General features: G+C 38.2%; 1 protein-coding gene across 2 annotated transcripts in view; it reads right to left on the minus strand.

Annotated features, from left to right (window-relative positions):
* Positions 1-22,026, minus strand: part of SWAP70 (switching B cell complex subunit SWAP70) — a 70,640-nt gene that overhangs the window by 26,589 nt on the left and 22,025 nt on the right. The window contains exons 2-3 of one of the 2 annotated variants that reach the window (XM_012784021.2): positions 21,827-21,967; positions 10,196-10,369 (exon numbers count right to left, since the gene is read on the minus strand). In XM_012784021.2, coding sequence (XP_012639475.1) covers positions 10,196-10,369; positions 21,827-21,967 — 315 coding nt within the window. The remainder of the gene's footprint in view (positions 1-10,195; positions 10,370-21,826; positions 21,968-22,026) is intronic. The other variant, XM_012784022.2, reaches the window with a different exon arrangement.

A 22,026-nucleotide genomic window follows, 5' to 3' on the forward strand; every position in this document is an offset into this window, starting at 1 on the left:
CATTCACACATGCCAGGATTCCTGTTCCCTACTCACTCACATCAAATCAGTAACAAAATCCTGCTGTTTTTTTTTTCCTTCCCTAGATGAGTGTTTTTCAAACTGTGGGTTATGGCCCACTAGATGTCAACTTAGTGGGTTGTAACTAGCATTTTTCTTTAATGGAATGAAAAATATTTGAGTTCATCCACAGTAACAACCCATGTTGTTTTGTGATAAATTTTGTTTTGTGTCTGCAAGTGTCTGTGTGTGCTCAGTCATGACATAAAACATTCTATCCTCCTATGGGTTGCAGTTAAAAGAGAATGAAAGGCCGGGCCCGGTGGCTCACGCCCGTAATCCTAGCACTCTGGGAGGCCAAGGCGGGTGGATCGCTCGAGGTCAGGAGTTCAAAACCAGCCTGAGCAAGAGCGAGACCCCATCTCTACTATAAATAGAAAGAAATTAGTTGGCCAATTAATATATATAGAAAAAATTAGCCGGGCATGGTGGTGCATGCCTGTAGTTCTAGCTACTCGGGAGGCTGAGGCAGGAGGATCGCTTGAGCCCAGGAGTTTGAGGTTGCTGTGAGCTAGGCTGACACCATGGCACTCACTCTAGCCTGGGCAACAAAGCAAGACTCTGTCTCAAAAAAAAAGAGAATGAAAAACTTTGTCCCAGATAGTTCTCAAATCCATTCCTCCTACTCCATCTGCCTTTGGTCAGGCCTCCAAGTTGGTATCCTGCCTCCAGTGCCCCTTTTATGACTGTTCTTCCAGAGGGATTTTTCTAAAACAAAAACCTGAGCCTAACACTCCCTTCTTTAAACCCTTCTCTGGCTCCCTATCGCCTCAAAGATAGAGGCCAGACTCCTCTGCATCCCTTGGTGATCACACCCCAGTGTATTTTCTCAAACATGTCTTCCATCATGCCCCACCTCAGATTTTACATTCCACCAAGACCACCAAGACCACAGATCAGGAGTCACAAACTTTTACTGTAAAGGGATGGATAGTAAATATTTAGGCTTTGTGTCTCTCTATCACATGTTCTTCTTTGGTTTTGTTATCTGTTTTGTTTTTAAGAACAACCCTTTAGAAATGTAAAAACTATTCTTAGCACATGGGCTGTACAAATAGAGGCTGTGGAACTGCTATAACCAGCAAACTGTAGTTGGCCAACACTTTCCATGGATTTTAAGTAGTCTACCCACTTAACATACTTTGTTTTATGCTTCTATGTCTTTCCACTCTGTGTTCTCTCTGTCTACAATACCTTTTCCCAATTCTCTACCCAACTAAATGGTACTTTTTCAAGTCCTACACCCTCTAGAATATTCCAACTCAAGATGAAGTATATGTACCAGCAGCCATAGCATCACCTGGAAGCTTGTTGCAAATGAAGACTCTCAGACCCCACCAAAGACCCAAAAATCACAATCTGCATTTTGCCCAGAACCCCTGGTATTTCCATATGCACACTAAAGTTTGATAAGCATTGCTCTAGCAAACCTGCTCTGACCAACCCTAATCCAGATCAGGTTTCTTTTCTATGTCACTGCACTTAGCATACTGTATTGAAATTATATTTTTGCTTATTTGCTTCTCCACCATTTTCCAAATTCCTGGTAGGAGGAACCATGTCCTACACATCTTTAAATCCCCTGAGCTCAACATAGTACCTCAATTTGCTAAACTGAAAGGAACTAACCTAAGCTTCTATTTTCTCATCTATGAAATGGTCATAACAATACTTGTCATATAGAACTACTTAAATGGAGACAAATATAGAGCAATCTGCATGATGCCTGGCACATGGTAGGTACTCCAAACAATGTTGCTTCTCTTCTACACTGACTAGAGTATTATTCAACCATCCAAAATTACATTTAAGAAAGCATTTATGAAATAACATAAAGCGAAGAATACAAAATTAAATTTACCTATGATTTCCACTGCATAAAGATTATATAAATATTTTGATAAATATTTTTCAGAAACAGTAAATATTTGTTACAAATATAATTAATTTTTTCCTTTTTCTTCTTTGCATTTACATTGATTTGGTCATAACATTATAAAATAATATACTTGAACAGAAAAAGAATGAAAATACATTTGACAAATAGTGGGACTAAAAAAGAAAAAAGAAAATACATGTCTGCAAAAGAATGTACTTTCACAAAGTATCACATGTTTAAAAAATATCATGCATTCTATTGATCTAATTCAATGAGATATTACAAGCTCCTCTAGGACAAATAATATCTTACACCCTAAAAATAGCACATGGTAGGGATTCGACAAATGTTTACTTAATAGAGAAAAACACACTTAGGTCTTTCCTTTCTCTTGTTGGAGATTTATCATTTATCATTGTTAAACTTATCCAATATTATTAGATATTTTCTTGGCTGTTAAATAGAAGTAACAGGAATAGAGTGGAGGGGAGAAAGGAAAGAGAGAAAAAAGAAAAAGGGAAGGCAAAATAGGGACAGAAAAGAGAAGGGGATGAAAAGATAAAGATGACCGGGGGCAGTAGAGCACACCTATACTCCCAGCTACTCAGGAGGCTGAGACGGGAGGATCTCTTGAGCCCAGGAGTTTGCGGTTTCAGTGAGCTATGATTGCACCACTGCACTCTAGCCTGGATGACAGAGCTAGACCCTGTCTCCGGAAAAAAAAAAATTTTTAATTAAAAAAACAAAAAGATTTAAAAAGAGACTGAAGAGTTACAAGAAGATATGAGAAAGAGTTAAAAAAGGACATTAAGATAAATAATTGCTCAAAGTAAAATAACTTAGTGGCATTAACATGTACAGAAGTTCAATCTCCCTAAGGCAGCAAAAAGAAGGGCCCAGGCTGCCTGATTACAACTTGGGATAAAGGGAGTACAGGCACAACTACAAGTTCAGTAGTAAGGCCAAAGGAAGCACATATGTACAGCCATGTATGTACAGGATGACTACAAGTGGTCGTGACAAGATGGTTGCAGGCAAATAACCACTTATAAAGTTAGGAATCAACCTTAGCTCTTCCTCATCTACCTCTTCATGAACCTGAGCCCCTCAAACTCCAAGCTTCAGTATCCTCTTCAAAATCAGAAGACTTTTCCCAATGTTAGTAACTCAGAAAAAGCCTGTTAGTAGCAAAATTAAAGACAGGTTCCCAAATTCATCCTGAACCTTTCTGAAGGTGCCTTCCCAAACCCTTGTGAAGCTGTCATCAGCATCCAGCATCTTTCTGTTCAGCATTCCCAGTGACTGTGCCAGACAACTAATCTAGATTCATTTCCTGTTGACTTTCAACATATTCATATACTTATCATAACCAAATGACTTAATGACCTTCTGAATCATTATACTGGGCCAAGGAGAGACAAACATTCCCACTCTCCACTATTCAATTATACTAAATAATAAATCACGTGCTTCTGTGTTAGTCTCCAGTGGCCTGCATCCATTCTAGGAGCTCATTCAGTTTCAGGAAGCAGCTTACTTCCTCCTTTCAAGCAAGTTTCACCAAAAATAACAAAGAATAAACTTTTAAGCAGCACGTGATTTTTGAACCTCCAGCTCCAAAATTTATTTTGTTAAAAAGTTCTTCCCCTGTCATTAATAGGGGCATTTATTAGCTCAACAGCAATTCAGGTTTTATTTCAATTAGAGTCTCTTAGCTACTTCAGGCTTAATTTTTAATTGCATCAAGGCAATTCTTCCAAATAAGTCCACAACAGGCACATCCTGTTTTGTTCTTGGTTCTGTGGGAAATGAATACTAAATAAAAACTATATTTACAGACACACATTTGCAGGAATATAATCTGACAAAAATTACTGACAAATGGGGACATACTATTTCTTAGTATCTGTGTGGTAGAAGTATCTTAACCTAACCATGTAAGTCACTTTAATATTTATTTAGCATTCTTCACATTACTTTCTGGGTTATAGAAAACTGAATCATAAGCATACTTATAGCCAGGCGCAGTGGCTCATGCCTGTAATCCTAACACTCTGGGAGGCCAGGGAGGATCGTTTGAGCTCAGGAGTTCGAGACCAGCTTAAGCAAAAGCGAGATCCCGTCTCTACTAAAAATAGAAAGAAATTAGCTGGACAATTAAAAATATACAGAAAAAATTAGCTGGGCATGGTGGTGCATGCCTGTAGTCCCAGCTACTCGGGAAGCTGAGGCAGCAGGATCGCTTGAGCCCAGGAATTTGAGGTTGCTGTGAGCTAGGCTGATGCCACGGCACTCTAGCCTGGGCAACAGAGTGAGACTCTGTCTCGAAAAAAATAAAAAATTTAAAAAATAAATAAATAAATATATCAGGTTTTATATTACATTTTATTAAAATCTGTAAGTCTAAAACTAGTTCAAACACTTTAACATTAAATTATTTGGAAAGGATGTAAAATCTAACAGAAAAGGTATTTTCTGTAATATAGTGTGACTTTGAGTTTTCAGTGTTTGGTCAAAGGCCAGGTGATATGCTGAGAGCTCAATAAATACAAGTTCATGTGTTAAACCTCAGGAGGAAAGGTTCAGCAACCAGGCAAAGTAATTCCACATAAATCTGTTCCAGTGATACCTTTTTTCCCCCACACAAGCACTCCTGGCCACAGAGGAATAATCTGTAAAAAACTAACCAGAAAAAATGCTGAGGGAGTTAAGGCCATCAAAGCACAGAGTAAATCAAACAATAACATAACAAGGTATGCTGCCTAGCTATACTAACAAATCAAAGAGAGGCTGTTCCTTTCGCAAATGAGATTAGCTAGTTTTGAAAGTAAACCAAGACATTCCTGCCTGTCAGCCTGCAAAGATGAAGGTAAACATGCTAAGGAGTCTTAGTGGGCTCTGGCCTGCAGAAACACACATCGAGGCCCAAGTGGGTCCTGGTTCTTCAGGCTACCTGGAGCAGAAATCTTTTGAGTGTGCTAGGCAGAGAAATCAGGAGGCTGAGGCTGACTGGCTCCCTGCACAGCCTGTGGCATAGTGATAACTTAAAGCCAATGACAATTCCTCCACATTAAGCAAGTACTGCTACAGGGAACAGAGTAAGTCTCCTTACTCATTTCTAATTCTGAAATCAAGACAAGGTCACTTTCAAGTCTACCATGAATATTTCAGTGATGGGAAAAAATAAAATATCAAGGGTAACAGACCCACCCCATATAACAGACCCACCCCACTTTCAGTTCCAAAGAAAACACAAATAAATTTGGAACACTGAGTGTAACTACAAAATGTCTTAAAAGACAATACTGGAGATTTTATTTGTATAATCCTTCCAAGCAACAGTTAAGTTTTAAAAATAGCATTGATTTATCTTTTTCTAAATTTATCAATATTCCACCTCCTTTTTTATGTCTCTGTATTAAGCTAGAAAATTTCCTTGCACAAAAATTCCATAGCATACTTCATTTTTTATATCCCCTTTAATATACATATACAATTATACCATTATTGTTATTAAGCACTAAGAAACTATTTCTACCACTACAGAAAAACTGCCTTCTCCTTGATTACCAATGACCACTTAATTGTTAAATCCAAGGGCAACTTCTCACTCACCACTGTCTAATTTTTCTGTAGCATCTAATACCAGTAATTTCTTTTCTGCATCTTAGAACTTTTTGTTTCTTTGGCACCCATGACTCAGCACTCTCTAGGTTCTCCTCCTACCTCACACAGCCCATTCAAATCAGCTTCCTTTACCAAATCTGTTTCCTCCTCCGGCTACAGAAATGGTCCCAAGAGTCTGTCCTTGGCCCTTGTGTCTCTCATATCAGTCATCTTCCCTAATCCAACCTACTCCTATGGTTTCTCCATCTCTGTCTCCAGCCCTGGCCGCTCCCAAGCTCTAGATGTGCACCTCCAGTTAAATACAGGACAGCTACACAATGACGTTCCACCTAAAAGCCAAATGTGCCAAATTCTTCATCACGTATCACATCCCAGTTTGTTCTTCATCCTGTCACTCATTCATATACACCCCTTTTAGTGAGTACTTGCCATGGTGCTTCACATACATCAACTTTTTTTTTTTTTTTGAGACAGAGTCTCACTTTGTTTCCCAGGCTAGAGTGAGTGCTGTGGCATCAGCCTAGCTCACAGCAACCTCAAACTCCTGGCCTCACGAGATCCTCCTGCCTCAGCCTCCCAAGTAGCTGGGACTACAGGCATGCGCCACCATGCCTGGCTAATTTTTTCTATATATACTAGTTGCCCAATTAATTTCTTTCTATTTAGAGTAGAGACGGGGTCTCGCTCTTGCTCAGGCTGGTTTTGAACTCCTGACCTCGAGCAATCCACCTCGGCCTCTCAGAGTGCTAGGATTACAGGCATGAGCTAATATGCCCAGCCTACATCAACTTTTTGAATCCACAGTATCATACCCATTTTACAGATACGGAACCCTAGAGAGGTTTGAATAATTTGTCACATAGCTAATATGAAAGTAGTAGAGTTGGGTTTCAAACCAGTAAGTCTGATTTCAAAGACCACGCTTTAAACAAAAACACTATATTCCTTACCAGTTGCCCAGGTCTGAAACCTGCCTAAACAGGCACTATGCTCTTGTGGTCCTATAAACCTCCAGGTCCCTCCCATTTGGCTTTCTTTTCTATTCTCGCTGACAGTACTATACTTTAGTCCTCAATGCCACTCAGCTTCTTTCAGCTTCCCATCTCCTATCTCTCCATATGTCATCTATTCACCTATCACTCACTCGCTCAAAAATCATCAGTGGCTCACAGTGCCCTACTGCCTACAGGATAAAGCCAAAACTCCCCATCCTCAACTTCCACCTCTCCTCTTCACAACTGTCATGTTGCAGTTAGAAAGGAATATTCTAACCAACGGTCATTCTCTTTTGACTGCCCAGCATCTAATTCTCTTTTAATGACTGGAGAAAATCCTACCCCCAATGTAGAAGCTGAAAATGCAAACGTATACTTTCCAAGCCTCCTTTGCAGCTAGTGCATGGTGCCTGACCTAGGCCAGGCCAATTAGATACATCATATTCTGACTGAATTGGGAAGTGGACACCATGGAGAACTCTCCCTATTAGCGAGAACAGTTGCAGGAAGATTTGAGTTCCTGAGCAGCACCCTATGTCCAGGGCCAGGGGTGTTCCATGGTATAAGTGTATCACATACCCTCTGGTGGCAGCAACATTTTCCTTGCAATTTCTCACTGAAGTGACCAGTATAGACCAAACTGCATGGCTTCCACACCTTGTTTTTCAGCTATCATGGTAATTCTGTTAGCTACCCAGCATCCTTTTAATAAACTCCCTTTTGGGCCAGGCGTGGTGGCTCACGCCTGTAATCCTAACACTCTGGGACACGAGGCAGGTGAATCGCTCAAGGTCAGGAGTTCGAAACCATCCTGAGCAAGAGCAAGACTCTGTCTCTACTAAATATAGAAAGAAATTAATTGGCCAACTAAAAATATATAGAAAAAATAGCCAGGCATCGTGGCACATGCTTATAGTCCCAGCTACTCGGGAGGCTGAGGCAGGATAGCTTGAGCCCAGGAGTTTGAGGTTGCCGTGAGCTAGGCTGACGCCAGGGCATTCTAGCCCGGGCAACAGAGTGAGACTCTGTCTCAAAAAACAAAATAAAACAAACTCCCTTTTGGCTTCAATCAGTCCATTTGGCTGTTTCCAAGTAAGCATCTTGACTGGCAATTCAGTCACACCAGATCCCTTTCACCCCAGAACATGCCCTTTGCTTTTCTGCCTCATATAACATTTCCCACTGTTTTTTCCATCTGAAATTCTTCTCCTCTCCCTTCTCCATTAGGCAAAATCCTTCCCATTTTTTAATGTCCAGTACAAGTTCTACTTTCCCCATAAATATAATAGCTAACACTTAATGAGCACTTTCTAAAGGTCAAGCACTCTTCTCATTTAATCTTCACAAGAACACTCGGAGGTAGATATTAGCATTAGCCCTAGTTTACAGTTGAGGAAACTTTCGTAAAAATGATGTAAGTAAATTGCCCATGATCATATAGCTAAAGAACAGTCATGGAGCCAGAATCCAAAACCATGAAATCTGACTCCAGAGCCCTTCTTTTTTTTTTTTTTTTTTCTGGACATGGTACAGGACAGAGCCCTACTCTTAACCAAAGATCAGCAAATTACAGCCCACATGCCAAATCTGGCCCACCAGCCAAATCTGGCTCACTATGTGTTTTTATAACATCCATGAACTAAGAATAGTTTTTACATCTTTAAATGGTTGGGGAAAATCAAAATAATAATATTCCATGGCCCATGAAAATTCTATGAAATTCAAATTTCAACATCCATAAATAAAAGTTTTATTGAAACACAGCCGCATACTGTCTGTGGCTGCTTTCATGCTACAACAGCAGAGCTGAGTAGTTTTGACAGAAACAGTATAGTCCCGAAAATCCACAAACCTCAAATATTTACTCTCTAGTCCTTCATTTAAAAAGTTTAAGACCTTGCTTTGAATTACTACATTATATTGCCTCTCTTAAAAAGCCCTCCCTGATTTCTTACTTCCCCTTGCTGGAATAAATTTTTCCCTTCTCTGTATTTACATGGCACTTGCAACTCTCTTATAACAAGTAGTCTATTTTGCTTTGCACAACATTTTTTTTTCTCCTCAGCAGACTGTAAATTCCCTGAAGGCAAGAAGTAATCTTTTTCATTATATATGTATTCTCCCTGGTGTCTCACTTATTGTTGGCAGTCAATAAACGCTTGCTGATGTTCAATAACATATTGCACTGTAAGCTCTTTAAACAGATTTAAATTATGTCCCTAATATAAGCATGAATCATAGAAATCACAGTCTAGACTCAATATGGCAGGATAGTAAATATAGGCACCCTCAACCACTACTGTTAATATATAAATTGGTACAACCTTTCTGAAGGGCAATTTTGCCTTGTTCATCTAATACTTTGAAAGTATGCATTTCTTAGGACTCAGAATTCCACCACTGGAAATTTTTCCTAAGAAAATAAGCAGACTAGCGTGCAACAAGCTATGTAATAGTAGCTATAGGAGTTAACATACTTACTGAGTACATATTATATGCTGGGCACTTAACTAAATCCTTTAAATGTAGAACCTCACAACTCTTGGAGCAAACATTATAATTAGCCTTATTCCATAGATGAGAAAACCCAGACTTGAAAGGTTAAATAATTTGTCCAAGGTTTAAGGGATTACAGATGATTTTTTTTAAGTGGAGGAATTATAGCTGGTTTTAACTTTGCATCTCATTAGTTTATTCTAAATTTTCTACTTTAATAAGCATGTGTTGTATATGTAAATATATATATATATATTTTTGAGACAGAGTCTCACTCTGTTGCCTGGGCTAGAATGTAGTGGCATCAGCCTAGCTCACAGCAACCTCAAACTCCTGGGCTCAAGCAATCCTCCTGCCTCAGCCTCCTGAGGAGCTGGGACTACAGGCATGCGCTACCATGCCCGGCTAATTTTTTCTATATAGTTTTAGCTGGCCAATTAATTTCTTTCTATTTTTAGTAGAGATGGGGTCTCGCTCTTGCTCAGGCTGGTTTCAAACTCCTGACCTTGAGTGATCACCCACCTCGGCCTCCCAGAGTGCTAGGATTACAGGCGTGAGCCACCACACCCGGCCAAATTTTTAGAGCAGTAAAATAGCACAGAAACCTTACTCCTATTACTTTTTCCTTTGGAAGTTTAGGGAAAATAGCCCAGAACAAAATAAGCAGATTTTTTTTCTTTTATTTTACAAAGTACAGAAAATCATCATCCTGAACTTTAAAACAAGAATATTATTTACTCACATAAAACAGCCTTAAGAACAACATTCTGGATCCTACATGTTTTTCATATATCATCACTCAGACAGTTCTTATGGTTTTTCCAGTATGCAAGTAGTCTGAAAATTATGCTGTGGCTTGTACTGAATAAAGACTCTTTGGACAAAAGGATGGATTCATTTATAATCATAGCAATTTAGAGAAGAGCCCCACCCTCTCTGCAAATCTCCAGGGTCATTACATGCCCAAATAACTAAGTTTGGGGCTTTTCTGGATTCAAGCTGTTTTGGCTGTGATCCAAAAACACTAGTCAGAACCTTTCATATCTACACCGAAATAACACAAAATACTACTAAGCCAGGTCTATTAAATGCTAACGTGGCCATGTTAAAAAAAAAAAAACCCAAAGCCACGCCTTACCTCTTCTGGTACAATAATTAATGGATACTTGTCCTCAGATAAAAAGTTGAAAATAACCCATACTTTAAATGCATCTTCTTCTGTAATGAGCAGGGGGCTCTTTGTGAGGTTTTTTTTGACACAGAGGGTCCAACACATCCTATTGAATTCAATCTTGTCAAAGTTGTCTTGGACCTAAAAAGGAATGAGGAAAAACTCCAGTGAATCATTCCAAAATAAGCAGTATATAAGGCAAATAAATAGAAAAATGAAGCCTCATTCAGGCTTCCATTTTGATCAATCCAATTACCCAACAGCCATATTCTATATATTTGCTCTAGGTATTATATTTTCAGTGGCTCGATTAAGAATTACATTTAAAAAAAAAAAAGAATTACATTTAGTCTGACACTGAAATAACACCTGTCCATATCACTCACTTGGCACATAAAATATACTAACTTGTCAAACTTTTTTTTCATGCATACACATTATCTTCCTAATAAACTATTAATCCTTGTAAATAGCAGGAGCTGAGAATGCCAATCACTCAGTATGTGCCACATGTAGATACCTCATCTTTACTTATGGTCAAATAAGATAGCTTTTGGGAAAACTTTAACTGAACTGAGAGAACTTAACTGAGAGACAGCCCTGCCAGTCACTCATTAGTTCATGCATTCAACATTGCCTCAGCAACTACTATGAGCCAGGTACTACTGTGTTATAAATTAAGGATATAAAGATGAAAAACTTGGTCTGTGCTCTTAGAATGCTTACAGTTTACTAGAGAAAATAGATATACAGGTAGACAAATTTTAATATGATAGTATATAATTATAAGTAGAGTTTTTTACTCATTCAATAAATAAAATTTAGATAGTAACTATTATTGGCCAGGAACAGTGCAAAGATACTCAACACAATACTAGCCTATGTCCCCAAGCAAAGTAAAGACAATTACAATAGAGTGTGATAAGTATTATAATGAAGTTAAACAAAGGATTCTATGGGAACTCAGAGGAGCCAACCCAATCTTGAGATCTGGGGAAAGATTTGCAGAAAGAGTTATGCTATGATAGAACTGAGTTCTAAAGCTGTGGTCCCCAACCCCTGGGCCGTGGACCAGTACCAGTCTGTGGCCTGTTAGGGTTGGGCCACAGAGCTCTACTGCCCCTCCCCCTCCCCATCCGTGGAAAAGCTGTCTTCCATGAGACTTAGGAACCAGGGGTCTGCACAGCAGAAGGTGAGCAGCAGCAGGCAAGCAAACAAACCTTCATCTGTATTTACAGCCGCTCCCCATTGTTCGCAACACTGCCTGAGCTCTGCCTCTCCCCACTCCCACCTCCTGGTCTGTGGAAAAACTATCTTCCATGAAACCAGTCCCTGGTACCAAAAAGGTTGGGGACCACTGTCCTAAAGGATGATCAAGAGTCAAGCAGATCAAGAATGGGATAAAGGGTGTTCCAGATAGAACAAAATGTGAGGAAACCCAGAAGTAGAGACAACCATAGTCAGTTTGGAAGAGTAGTAGGAAGTTAAATGATGTTGAAAAGGTGGTATGAGTCAAGGCTCTTCATAAGTGTAAGTAACAAAAATGTCCTTGGGTTCCTTTAAACAGAAAAGGAATTTATTGGAAAAACAACAGGTAACCTCACAGAACCAATGCAAGGGATGGAAAATCTAAGCCCTGAAACTTGGCTATTATATCAAGGTAGGGTAGGCAGCCAGAAATGCAGCCAAAACCACTCAAAGGAATAGTCTGGAGAAGACACCACTCCCAGCATAATACAAGAGCATTACTACTACTACCACTGCTACCACCACCCCTGTCCTTGATCGTCTGCCTCACTCACTGCAGATACAAAATCCAGTTGGCTGGGCCTGGGTCACATTCCTGTGCTCTAGTTGCCAAGGAGCAGGAAAAATGAGTATCTGAACTTTTCAGTTTCTGAGGTGTGAGATGCATCCCGTTCCCCACCAACACCCTATAGAATTTCCCAAACACAGAAAAAAAAAAAAAAAAAAAAAAAAAGCATGGCTGGGCGCGGTGGCTCATGCCTGTAATCCTAGCACTCTGGGAGGCCAAGGCGGGTGGATTGCTCATGGTCAGGAGTTCGAAACCAGCCTGAGCAAAAGCGAAACCCTGTCTCTACTATAAATAGAAAGAAATTATCACACAGAAGTAGAAACCTAATAAAAAAAAAAAGAAATTAATTGGCCAACTAATATATATATAGAAAAAATTAGCTGGGCATGGTGGCACTTGCCTATAGTCCCAGCTACTTGGGAGGCTGAGGCAGGAGGATTGCTTGAGCCCAGGAGTTTGAGGTTGCTGTGAGCTAGGCTGATGCCACAGCACTCACTCTAGCCTGGGAAACAAAGTGAGACTCTGTCTCAAAAAAAAAAAAAAAAAATATAGCAAATATCCACTGTGTGAGAACAGTGAAAGATGCGCTAGAGAGGTAAGTGAAGACCAGATCATGAAGAGCCTCATCATTCACGTTAAGGAGTTAGGACTTTATCTGTACTGAAAGAATTGAAGAGAGCAACAGACACAATCTTTATTTTAAAAGCCATACTCGGGGCCAGGCAGACTGGCTCACACTTGTAATTCTAGCACTTTGGGAGTCAAGGTGGGAAGATTGCTTGAGGTCAGGAGTTCAAAACCAGCCTGAGCAACATAGCAACACCCCATCTCTACAAAAAATATAAAAATTAGCCAAGTGTGGTGGTGCACATGCCTGTAGTCCCAGCTACTCGGGAGGCTGAGGCAGAAGGCAGGAGGATCACTTGAGCTTAGGAGTTTGAGGTTGCAGTGAGGTATGATCATGCCATTGCCCTCGTGCCTGGTCAACAAAGACCTTGTCTCAAAAAAAAAAAAAAAAAAAACATATTCTTGAACAAGGAACAATATGGAGTGTAATGAAGGAGGTAGGAGTGGACAGATGGAGAATATAGCAAAGCATTTCTTTTGGGGAATATATGAACAAAGGGTTGTGTGTACTATAATGAAGAAGTCACTAGCTGACTATTGGGAGAAGTTTCACCTGATCTCTAAGTAGAATTTGCGGTTGGCAAACCAGTCTTCAAGAGTAGGAAGATACTCTTTGTGTTATGTCTTCAGTATCTTGTCTCCTTCACCATTTCCCATGTCCCCATCAAACACAAATGATTCCTGGAGGGAAACAGCAGCAGCAATTACTGCCACTTTGCTTTCTTTCGTTTTTTGTTTTGTTTTGTTTTTTGCCTTATCATTATTTATTGAAGACTTACTATTAATATATGCTAGCAGCTAGGCATGTTACATGTAGTTTCTCACTTACATTTTATATTAGTCCTCTAAGGTTAATTATCTTCTCTATTTTGTAGATCAGAAAATAGAAATTCAGAAAAATTGAGTACAGTTGACCATTGACCAATATGGGTTTAAATTGTGCAGGTTCACTTATACTCAGATATTCTTCCACCTGTGCCACACAAGACAGCAAGACCAACTCTTTCTCTTCCTCCCCTCTCTCAGCCTACTCAATACAAAGATGACGAGGATAAAAACATTTATGATGATCCACTTCTACTTAATGAATAATAAATGAATTTTCTCTTATGATTTTAATATATTTTCTTTTCCCTAGCTTACTTTATTATGAGAATACAGTATATAATATATATAACATACAAAATGTGTGTTAATCAACTGTTTATGTTATTGGTAAGGTTTCCAGTCAACAGCAGGCTATTAATAGTTTGGGGGAGTCAAAAGTAATAGGTGAATTTTCAACTGTACAGGGAGTTGGCACCCCTAACCCTCCACATTGTTCAGGGGTCAATTATACTTTCACCAAGTTCACATGGCTAGTAAATATCAAAACCAGAGTTTAAAGCTCAAATGCCAAATTGCTTGTAGAATACAGTGGATGGAGACAACCTACACAACGGAGGACATCTATGCAAAACTAGTTTCCAATCCCACCACCACCAACTCTATCTATCCACACCCAAAAAACACTAAGTGGAAGATATGCCACACAGGAGAAATGACATGTACATGAAAGCACATAGTCTTCCTCTGAGGAACAAGAAGTGATTCTCTGTGGATTTTGTGGTGAATTATAGAGTTCCTGAGAGAGAGTGACTAAATATGTGACTGGAAAAGCAAACAAAGACCAATCACAAGGGGCTTCATAATTTTAAGAATCAGCCTATAGGAAAACACCAGTTTAAGGGTTTTAGAACAGAATACATAAATAACTCCTACAATTCAATCACAAAAGAAACAAATAACCTGACTTAAAAACAGGCAAAGGACTTAAATAGGCATTTCTTCAAAAAATATATACAAATGGCCAACAAGCATTTAAACAGATGTTCAACATCACTTATGATCAGGGAAATGCAAATCAAAACACAATGAGATATCACTCACACCTGTTAAGATGGTCACTATCAAAAACCAAAACATAACAAGTGTTGATAAGAATGTGGAGAAATTAGAACCCTTGTGTACTGTTGGTGGGTCTATAAAATGCTACAACTGCTGTGGAAAACAGTATGGAGGGTTCTCAAAAAATTAAAAGTAGAACTACCATGTAGATATAGCAATCCCACTTCTGGGTATATACACAAAACAACTAAAAATAGGACCCTGATGAGATATTTGCACACCCATGTTCACTGCAGCCATTATTCAAAATAGCCAAGATATAGAAGCAACTTAAATGTCCATCAAAGGATGAATGGATAAAGAAAATGTGATATACACACACAATGAAATATCATTCAGCCTTAAAAGAGAAGAAAATCCTGTCAAATGAGACAACAGAGATGAACTTCAAGCACACTATATTAAGTGAAATAGTGAAATAAGCAAATCACAAAAAGACAAACACTGTATGATTGCACTTGTAAAATGATGTATCTAATGTAATCAAACTCATCTGAAATAGAATGGTGGTTGCCAAGAGTTGCAGATAGAGGGAAAAGGGGTGTTGTTCAATGGGTATAGAGTTTCAGTCATGAAAGATGAAAAAAGTTCTAAAGATCTGTTGTGCAACAATGTACATATGATTAAGAATACTGTACTATACCATTAAAAGTTGTTATGAGAAAAAAATTATGTTATATATTCTTTACTACAATGTTTTAAAGTACAAAATCCATTAGTTTTCAATATCAAATAGTATATAAAGCATTAGTATTCAAGTGCTTCCATACAAGGCATTATGTCAAACAAAATAATCTTGGGTTTTCAGAATTTCACATACCAAACACTAAAACAAATGGCTTTCAAGGTTCTAAGAATAAAAACAAAGAAATATGTGAAAAATCCTGCTAAATAACAAAATGCTACAAAGTATTTGATTATTGCTAATATATGATATACTGACCATATACAGAGCTACAACAGGAAAAAAACAGCATGACTTATTTATGTGCTAATGTGAAACAGTCGCCGAAATACAACATTAAACAAGGTGCATAACATGGAAGAATCATACAATGTCCAATGAAAAAAGCAAGTCACAAAAGACTACATAGAACATGATCTGATTTTTATGTCTCAAGAACAAAATTTAACCATACATTAAGATATACACATATGATAAAACTTTTTTCTAATGTGAGAGGAAAATACACAAAAATTTCAGGATGGTGGTTTCCTTTTGGGAGGAGGCAAGAAAATGAGAAAAGGGAAGAGCACAGAGGTAGATGCGACAGTATTAGTGATATTCTTCCCGAGATGAGTGGTAGGTTCATAGATGTTCCTTTTATTATTATGCTTATAATTTTCATATAGACTGCATATTCTTTAGTATATACCATATTCCAAAAATATAGCAAAATATAAAGTAGGGAAAAAACCAAGGTGCTGATCAGAGTGTATTTAGAATGCAATCATTTGTGTAGGAAGGAGGAAAGAATAAATCACCTTTGCTGCTTGTTAATAGTGTAACAATGTCTGTATCGATAAGTCTTTGAGCTGAACTGCAGCTCAAGACCCTATTCTAGATCTTGTCTCTTGCTGTATATCTGAGGATATGCAAATATTTATTACCTGTCTACTACAGGCCTGTGTTACTTGGTATTGGGGGAGGGGGGGATCCCACATCAAATAAGACATATGTAGTCCCTACTTTAGAGCTTCTTGTCACCAGGAATCTGGTGAAATGAGGAAGATAGACTGACAATAAATGGCAATACAGGGTGACCTTAAATCTAATTCAGATGGTGGGGATGGAAGCTGGGTACAAATCATGCTTAATTCTGAAGGGCAAACAAAGGTTATGCAGGTGAAGACAGAGCAGAGTCAGGCTCGAAGACTTTAATCTGTCAGTCCTCTGCACCCAGAGTAGAATGTAGATGTCAAAGGGCTGGTTGTTTAGGAGTTGTTTTAAGAAGATGGAAAACAAGTGCAAGGGACTGTTTCTTACATCAATCTATGATTTACTCTTTAGTCATTTAGTCATGACTCTTGGAGTTTTATTGTTAGTCAAAGTGTTCAGCAGCATAAAGTTATCCATAGTTCTCATCATGAAATCCCTTTATTCACTCAAAAGTTTATAGTCCTCTATAGCTTCACAAATATCATGGAAATATAGTCAAACTTAGTCACTGTGCCAAATTAAAACTAGATAGCTTTCAAACAGCAATAAAAGAAAAAATATCTTAAGCTAAAAGGCAATAAGAACAAACCATGCAAAAACACAGGTCTGGGTGTTGAAAAGCAGTACCACTTCCTATTAAATGATGGTTGTTAGGCACACATTTGAAGTGTTTTAAGTGCTGAAAGCATAGTCATTTAACTAACAGAAGAAACGTGAAACAACACTTTATACAAGAACTGTAACTGACACTGAACAGCAAGAAAATAAACCAAGGGGAAAAAGCTTAAATGTCAGACTAGAAAAACAAAACAACAGAGGCTGCTAACCTCTAGGAGAGACATATATTGAACTGAACTGTTCTTTGTACGTGTTTTTCTTTTATGTGTATGTATGTTTCCAGAAAAACAAAAACAAAAAGGCTTCTGTTGGAAAGCAGCAGAGTCCCCAATTAGAAATTGGCATATTGCCAATGGATTATTGCTTCTAATCATATAGCCCAGACCAAGCCTTAATAGGAGAATCAGGGAAAAGAACTGACAATGATTTGAACCAGCAAGCCTAATCAGCCATTAAATCTCATGAAAGAACTAGACTGCCTCATAAATATGCTAAAGCAGAACTAGTTTTTGATGTAGTTGATTGGGACTAAATAGTAAAAAGGTAATAATACACTACTTTCTTCAATTATTCACTGTCAGAAAATCCAGGTATGGTCTCTCTTTGCAAAAAAAAGCCCACAAAAGTTTCTTCCTAGATGTTTACAGAATTCCATTCTTTTACTAAAGAAGGAATTTAACAAACAAAAATGTTACCACTCAAGGAAGGCAAAATAATTGATAAAAAGAGCAACAGATAGGTTAATAATTATTTGAAGTCTCAGGAAATCTGAAAATAAATTCTATTAATATCAATGTGAAGAACAACAGGAATGATTATCTATAAAGAAGTAACTATGGAAACCAAATGTAAAAATCACTTTTTGGAAAGCAAGTTTCTATATAATTTATCTCTTGGTCCCAGCCCCTTCAGAATAATTTTCCCAGGTAAAGGCAGAAAAACCCCTAAAACAACTTGGGGAAAAAACTGACCAAAACAAACATTAAGGAACACTACATACTAAGAGAAAAGAATCATCTTAAAACACTTAAGAAAGAAATGAAAAGAACTGGATGGAAGCTAAGCTTCTGAGACCATCAGAATGGCTTGTAAGCAACTCTATCCCTGCCTTCGACCAATATTTCCCCCTACGTATCCAAATAACTGGGGAAAAAACACAATTCTGAATGGGAGTAATTAATCTCTCAATAGTACAGTTAAAGAAACATGATGGAGAATTTAAATGGCTTAGGTTCAAAATCTATCAACCTCTTACTAATAAGGTGACCTTAGGCTCTGTTTCCTCCTGAGTTAAATGGGGATAATTCCAGTTCTGCCTCACAGGATTAAGATGATAATTGAATGAGACATGATAGCACACCCTGCAAGTATTTAGACATTATTTTGTATTTTCTTTGCATAACTAATGACAATCTCTAAGTTTTATGTCAACATTCTTAAATCGCTACTAGCATTTTTTTCCAACCAAGTTCCAAAACAAGGCACTAATCTTTGTTCAATTTAAACCCACACCATGGAAAGCTTGGCTGCTTTATTTGAATTGCAGGACTGGCAAAATTCCACTCCAGGTGGCTAAGCAATAATAAACAAGGGCTCACTGTTTCATCACATCCTCACTCTCTCCGTGAATAAGTTTTTCTCCAAATTTAGTAGCTCATTTTGGACTTTTTTTAATACTGCTATATTTTCTCCTGCAGTTACAAACTATAAAATATCTAAACACTAAAATAAAGAACATTTTGAAACTTAAAATTCAAGAGGTTTAAAGAATGTTCCAGCAAGAACAAAATGCAGTAGTAGGGTACAGCACTTCAAGACAGTAAACCTCATTTCTCTATCTACTGGCCTGGCCCCCACAGAAATTCTAGCACAGAAAAACAAAGCTATTTCCAGACTTCTAAGAATTTCCCAGTATATCAGATAATATTTTATTAACAGACATAATTTTGCTTACTGTCTATGATTTTTTTTTGGAGTCAGAGTCTCGTTCTATTGCCCTGGTTAGAGTATGGTGGTGTCATCATAGCTCATTGCAACCTCAAACTCCTGGTCTCAAGCAATCCTCCTGCCTCAGCTTCCCGAGTGGCTGGGACTACAGGAGTGCAACAGCACCCCCAGCTAATTTTTCTGTTTTTTGTAGAGATAGGGTCTTGCTCTTGCTCAAATTGGTCTCAAACTCCTAAACTCAAGGGATCCTCCTATCTCGGCTTCTCAGAGTGCTAGGATTACGAGGTGTGATTACAGGCTGGATTACAGGCCAGATTACACCTGGCCACTGTCTATAATTTTTAAGATTAAATATATGCATACAGCAGATCATCAAATATTTGCTGAATTTAAGACATATTTACTTATAATACAACTATAGAACCAAAAACGAAAGCTCCAGACAATAGTATAGTATCATACTGTGAAGTTTTCAGACCTTATATACCAGTTTCTGTGCAATTTAATTAAATCTTTTTCATTAAGATATAATTCACATACCACAAAATTTACCTTTTTTTTTTTTTTTTTTTGAGACAGAGTCTTTACTCTGTCACCTCAGCCAGAGTGCAGTGGCATCATCACAGATCACTGCAACCTCAAACTCCTAGGCTCAAGCACTTCTCCTGCCTCAGCCTCCCAACTAGCGGGGACTATAGGCACGTGACACTGAGCCGGGCTAATTTTTTCTATTTTTTGTAGAGACAGGGTCTTGCTCTTGCTCAGGCTGGTCTCAAACTCCTGGCCTCAAGCAATTCTCCCATCTCGGCCTCCCAGAATGCTAGGATTACAGGTGTGAGCCACTGAGCACAGCCAAAATTTACCCTTTTAAACTATAAAATTCAGTGGTTTTTAGTATATTCACAAGGCTTTATACCCATCACCATTATGTAATTCTAGAATACTTTCATCACCCCAAAAAGAACCCCAAGCCCAACAGTAGTCACCATTCTACCTCCCCTCAAGCCCAAGCAACCTCTAATCTACTTGTATCTCTACAATTCAAGGGTCCTCAAACTTTTTAAACAGGGGGCCAGTTCACTGTCCCTCAGACCATTGGAGGGCCAGACTATAGTTTAAAAAAAACTATGAACAAATTCCTATGCACACTGCACATATCTTATTTTGAAGTACAAAAACAAACAGGCAAAAGCACCCGCATGTGGCCTACAGGCCATAGTTTGAGGACACCTGCTCTACATACTTGCCTATTTTGGACATTTCATATTCATATAAATGGAATCATATAATATATGGCTTTTGTGAATAAACCTTAACCTCTCATTATCATATAGTTTTTCTCTCCTCTTTTTTTCCTAACTAAAGTATGATCATTCAACATGGTAACTATAGTTAATAACAATGTACTAAACACTTGATAATTGCTAAGAGATTTTAAGTATTCTTACCACAGATTAAAATTCATGTGAAATAATGCACATTTTAGATTTAGCCATTCCACAATATATACATATTTCAAAGCATCATGTTGTACACCATAAATATATATAATTTCTATTTGTCAATTTAAAAAATAAATAAAAAGAGAAAAAGCACAATCAAAGCAATGCTATCATCCCTGCATAGAAAATCTTTTTTTCCTATCTTTAAAAAAAAAATACTACTCAAAACTGCCAGAAGATATAGAAAACCTTTAACAAAACATGTATGACATATAAAACACATATACAAAGAAAGATCAGGAAATTGTATTACGAAGCTGATACGGAATCACAGGTATAGATACAAAGAATACCACACAAATGAACACACTATAATTTTTATAATCTTTGCTGTAAAATTTCTGAAAAATATAATGTACTTCCTCATGGTTTTATGCTTGTTTGTTTGAGACAGGGTCTCACTCTGTCACCCACGCTAGAGCACAATGGCGTAATTATAGTTTACTGCAGCCTCAAACTCAAAATCCTGGGCTCGTGCAATACTCCTGCCATAGTTTCCTGAGTACTGGGGACTACAGGAATACGATTCCTTTTGTAACTTTTAATCACCAACTTTTAGCATTATTTAACTGTACCATCCAGTTTATTTTCTTCTTTTTATACATTAAATTTAACACTTCTGTGTCAATTTTTAATTATCTAACCCTAGGGAAAAAGTGAACATGGCAGCAAATACCAGTAGGTTATATTTGGATTCCAAACACCTAATAGATTTTTACAGCATCCTTACTCAGAACATACCCCAAAAGAAGTATCCAAGTGGTACCATGAAAAGTCTTGGATGAAAAATTTGCTGTATTATATCTATACAGTAAAGATAATGATCATCACTTTAAGTATTCACATTTTACTCCATGCTTTAACAACCATTGCCAGTACATGTGGAACCAGATTTTTTTTTAAAGCGCCCTGAGAGAGGACAGGTACAGACTGACATAAAACACAGGTCTTCGTTTCAAAGAATGAACAAAGTTGGAAAATATCAAACCAAGTGGAGGAGAGAGATAAATAGGAAATATCATCAGTCTCTCATCCTTTTTTCCTTTTTCCTTTGTGATTTAATCGCTCGCTCTCTCTCTCTCTTTTTTTTTTTTTTTTAAGAAACAGGGTCTCTCTGTCACCCAGGCTGGAGTGGGGTGCAGTGATCATAGCTCACTGCAGCCTCAATCCCCTGGACTCAAGCAATCCGCCCACCTCAACCTCCGGGTACCTGGGACTACAGGCATGCATCATCACACCCAGCTAATTTATTTTTATTTTAGAAATAGGGTCTTCCTATGTTGGCCAGGCTGGTCTCAAATTCCTGGCCTTAAGCAGTCCTCAGCCTCCCAAAAGTGCAGGAATTACAGGCATGAGCCTGATTTATACCTTGATGCTTCACACCTCAACTCCTCAGTGAATTCACCATCAAGGGGCTCTGGGGCCCACTTGAAATATGCAAGTCAAACAATACTGTAAGCCAGAAAAGGTTAGAATCATACCTTTTCCAAAATGAACTTGTTCAAATATGGCATGTAGCCCTGATTGGAGACAGGCCCTTCATCATCATCCCTGAAGTGCTCTTCAAGGGCAACGGGGTCATGAGGAACCTTCAGCACTGTGCACAAGTTATGGGAAAGGACCTGCAGGGGGAAAAGAGAGTAGTTTAAAGGCTCCCACTAACCAGCACATGATACCTTCA

Source organism: Microcebus murinus, chromosome 4, assembly GCF_040939455.1.
Source record: "Microcebus murinus isolate Inina chromosome 4, M.murinus_Inina_mat1.0, whole genome shotgun sequence".
In the NCBI taxonomy this organism is placed as follows: domain Eukaryota; kingdom Metazoa; phylum Chordata; class Mammalia; order Primates; family Cheirogaleidae; genus Microcebus; species Microcebus murinus.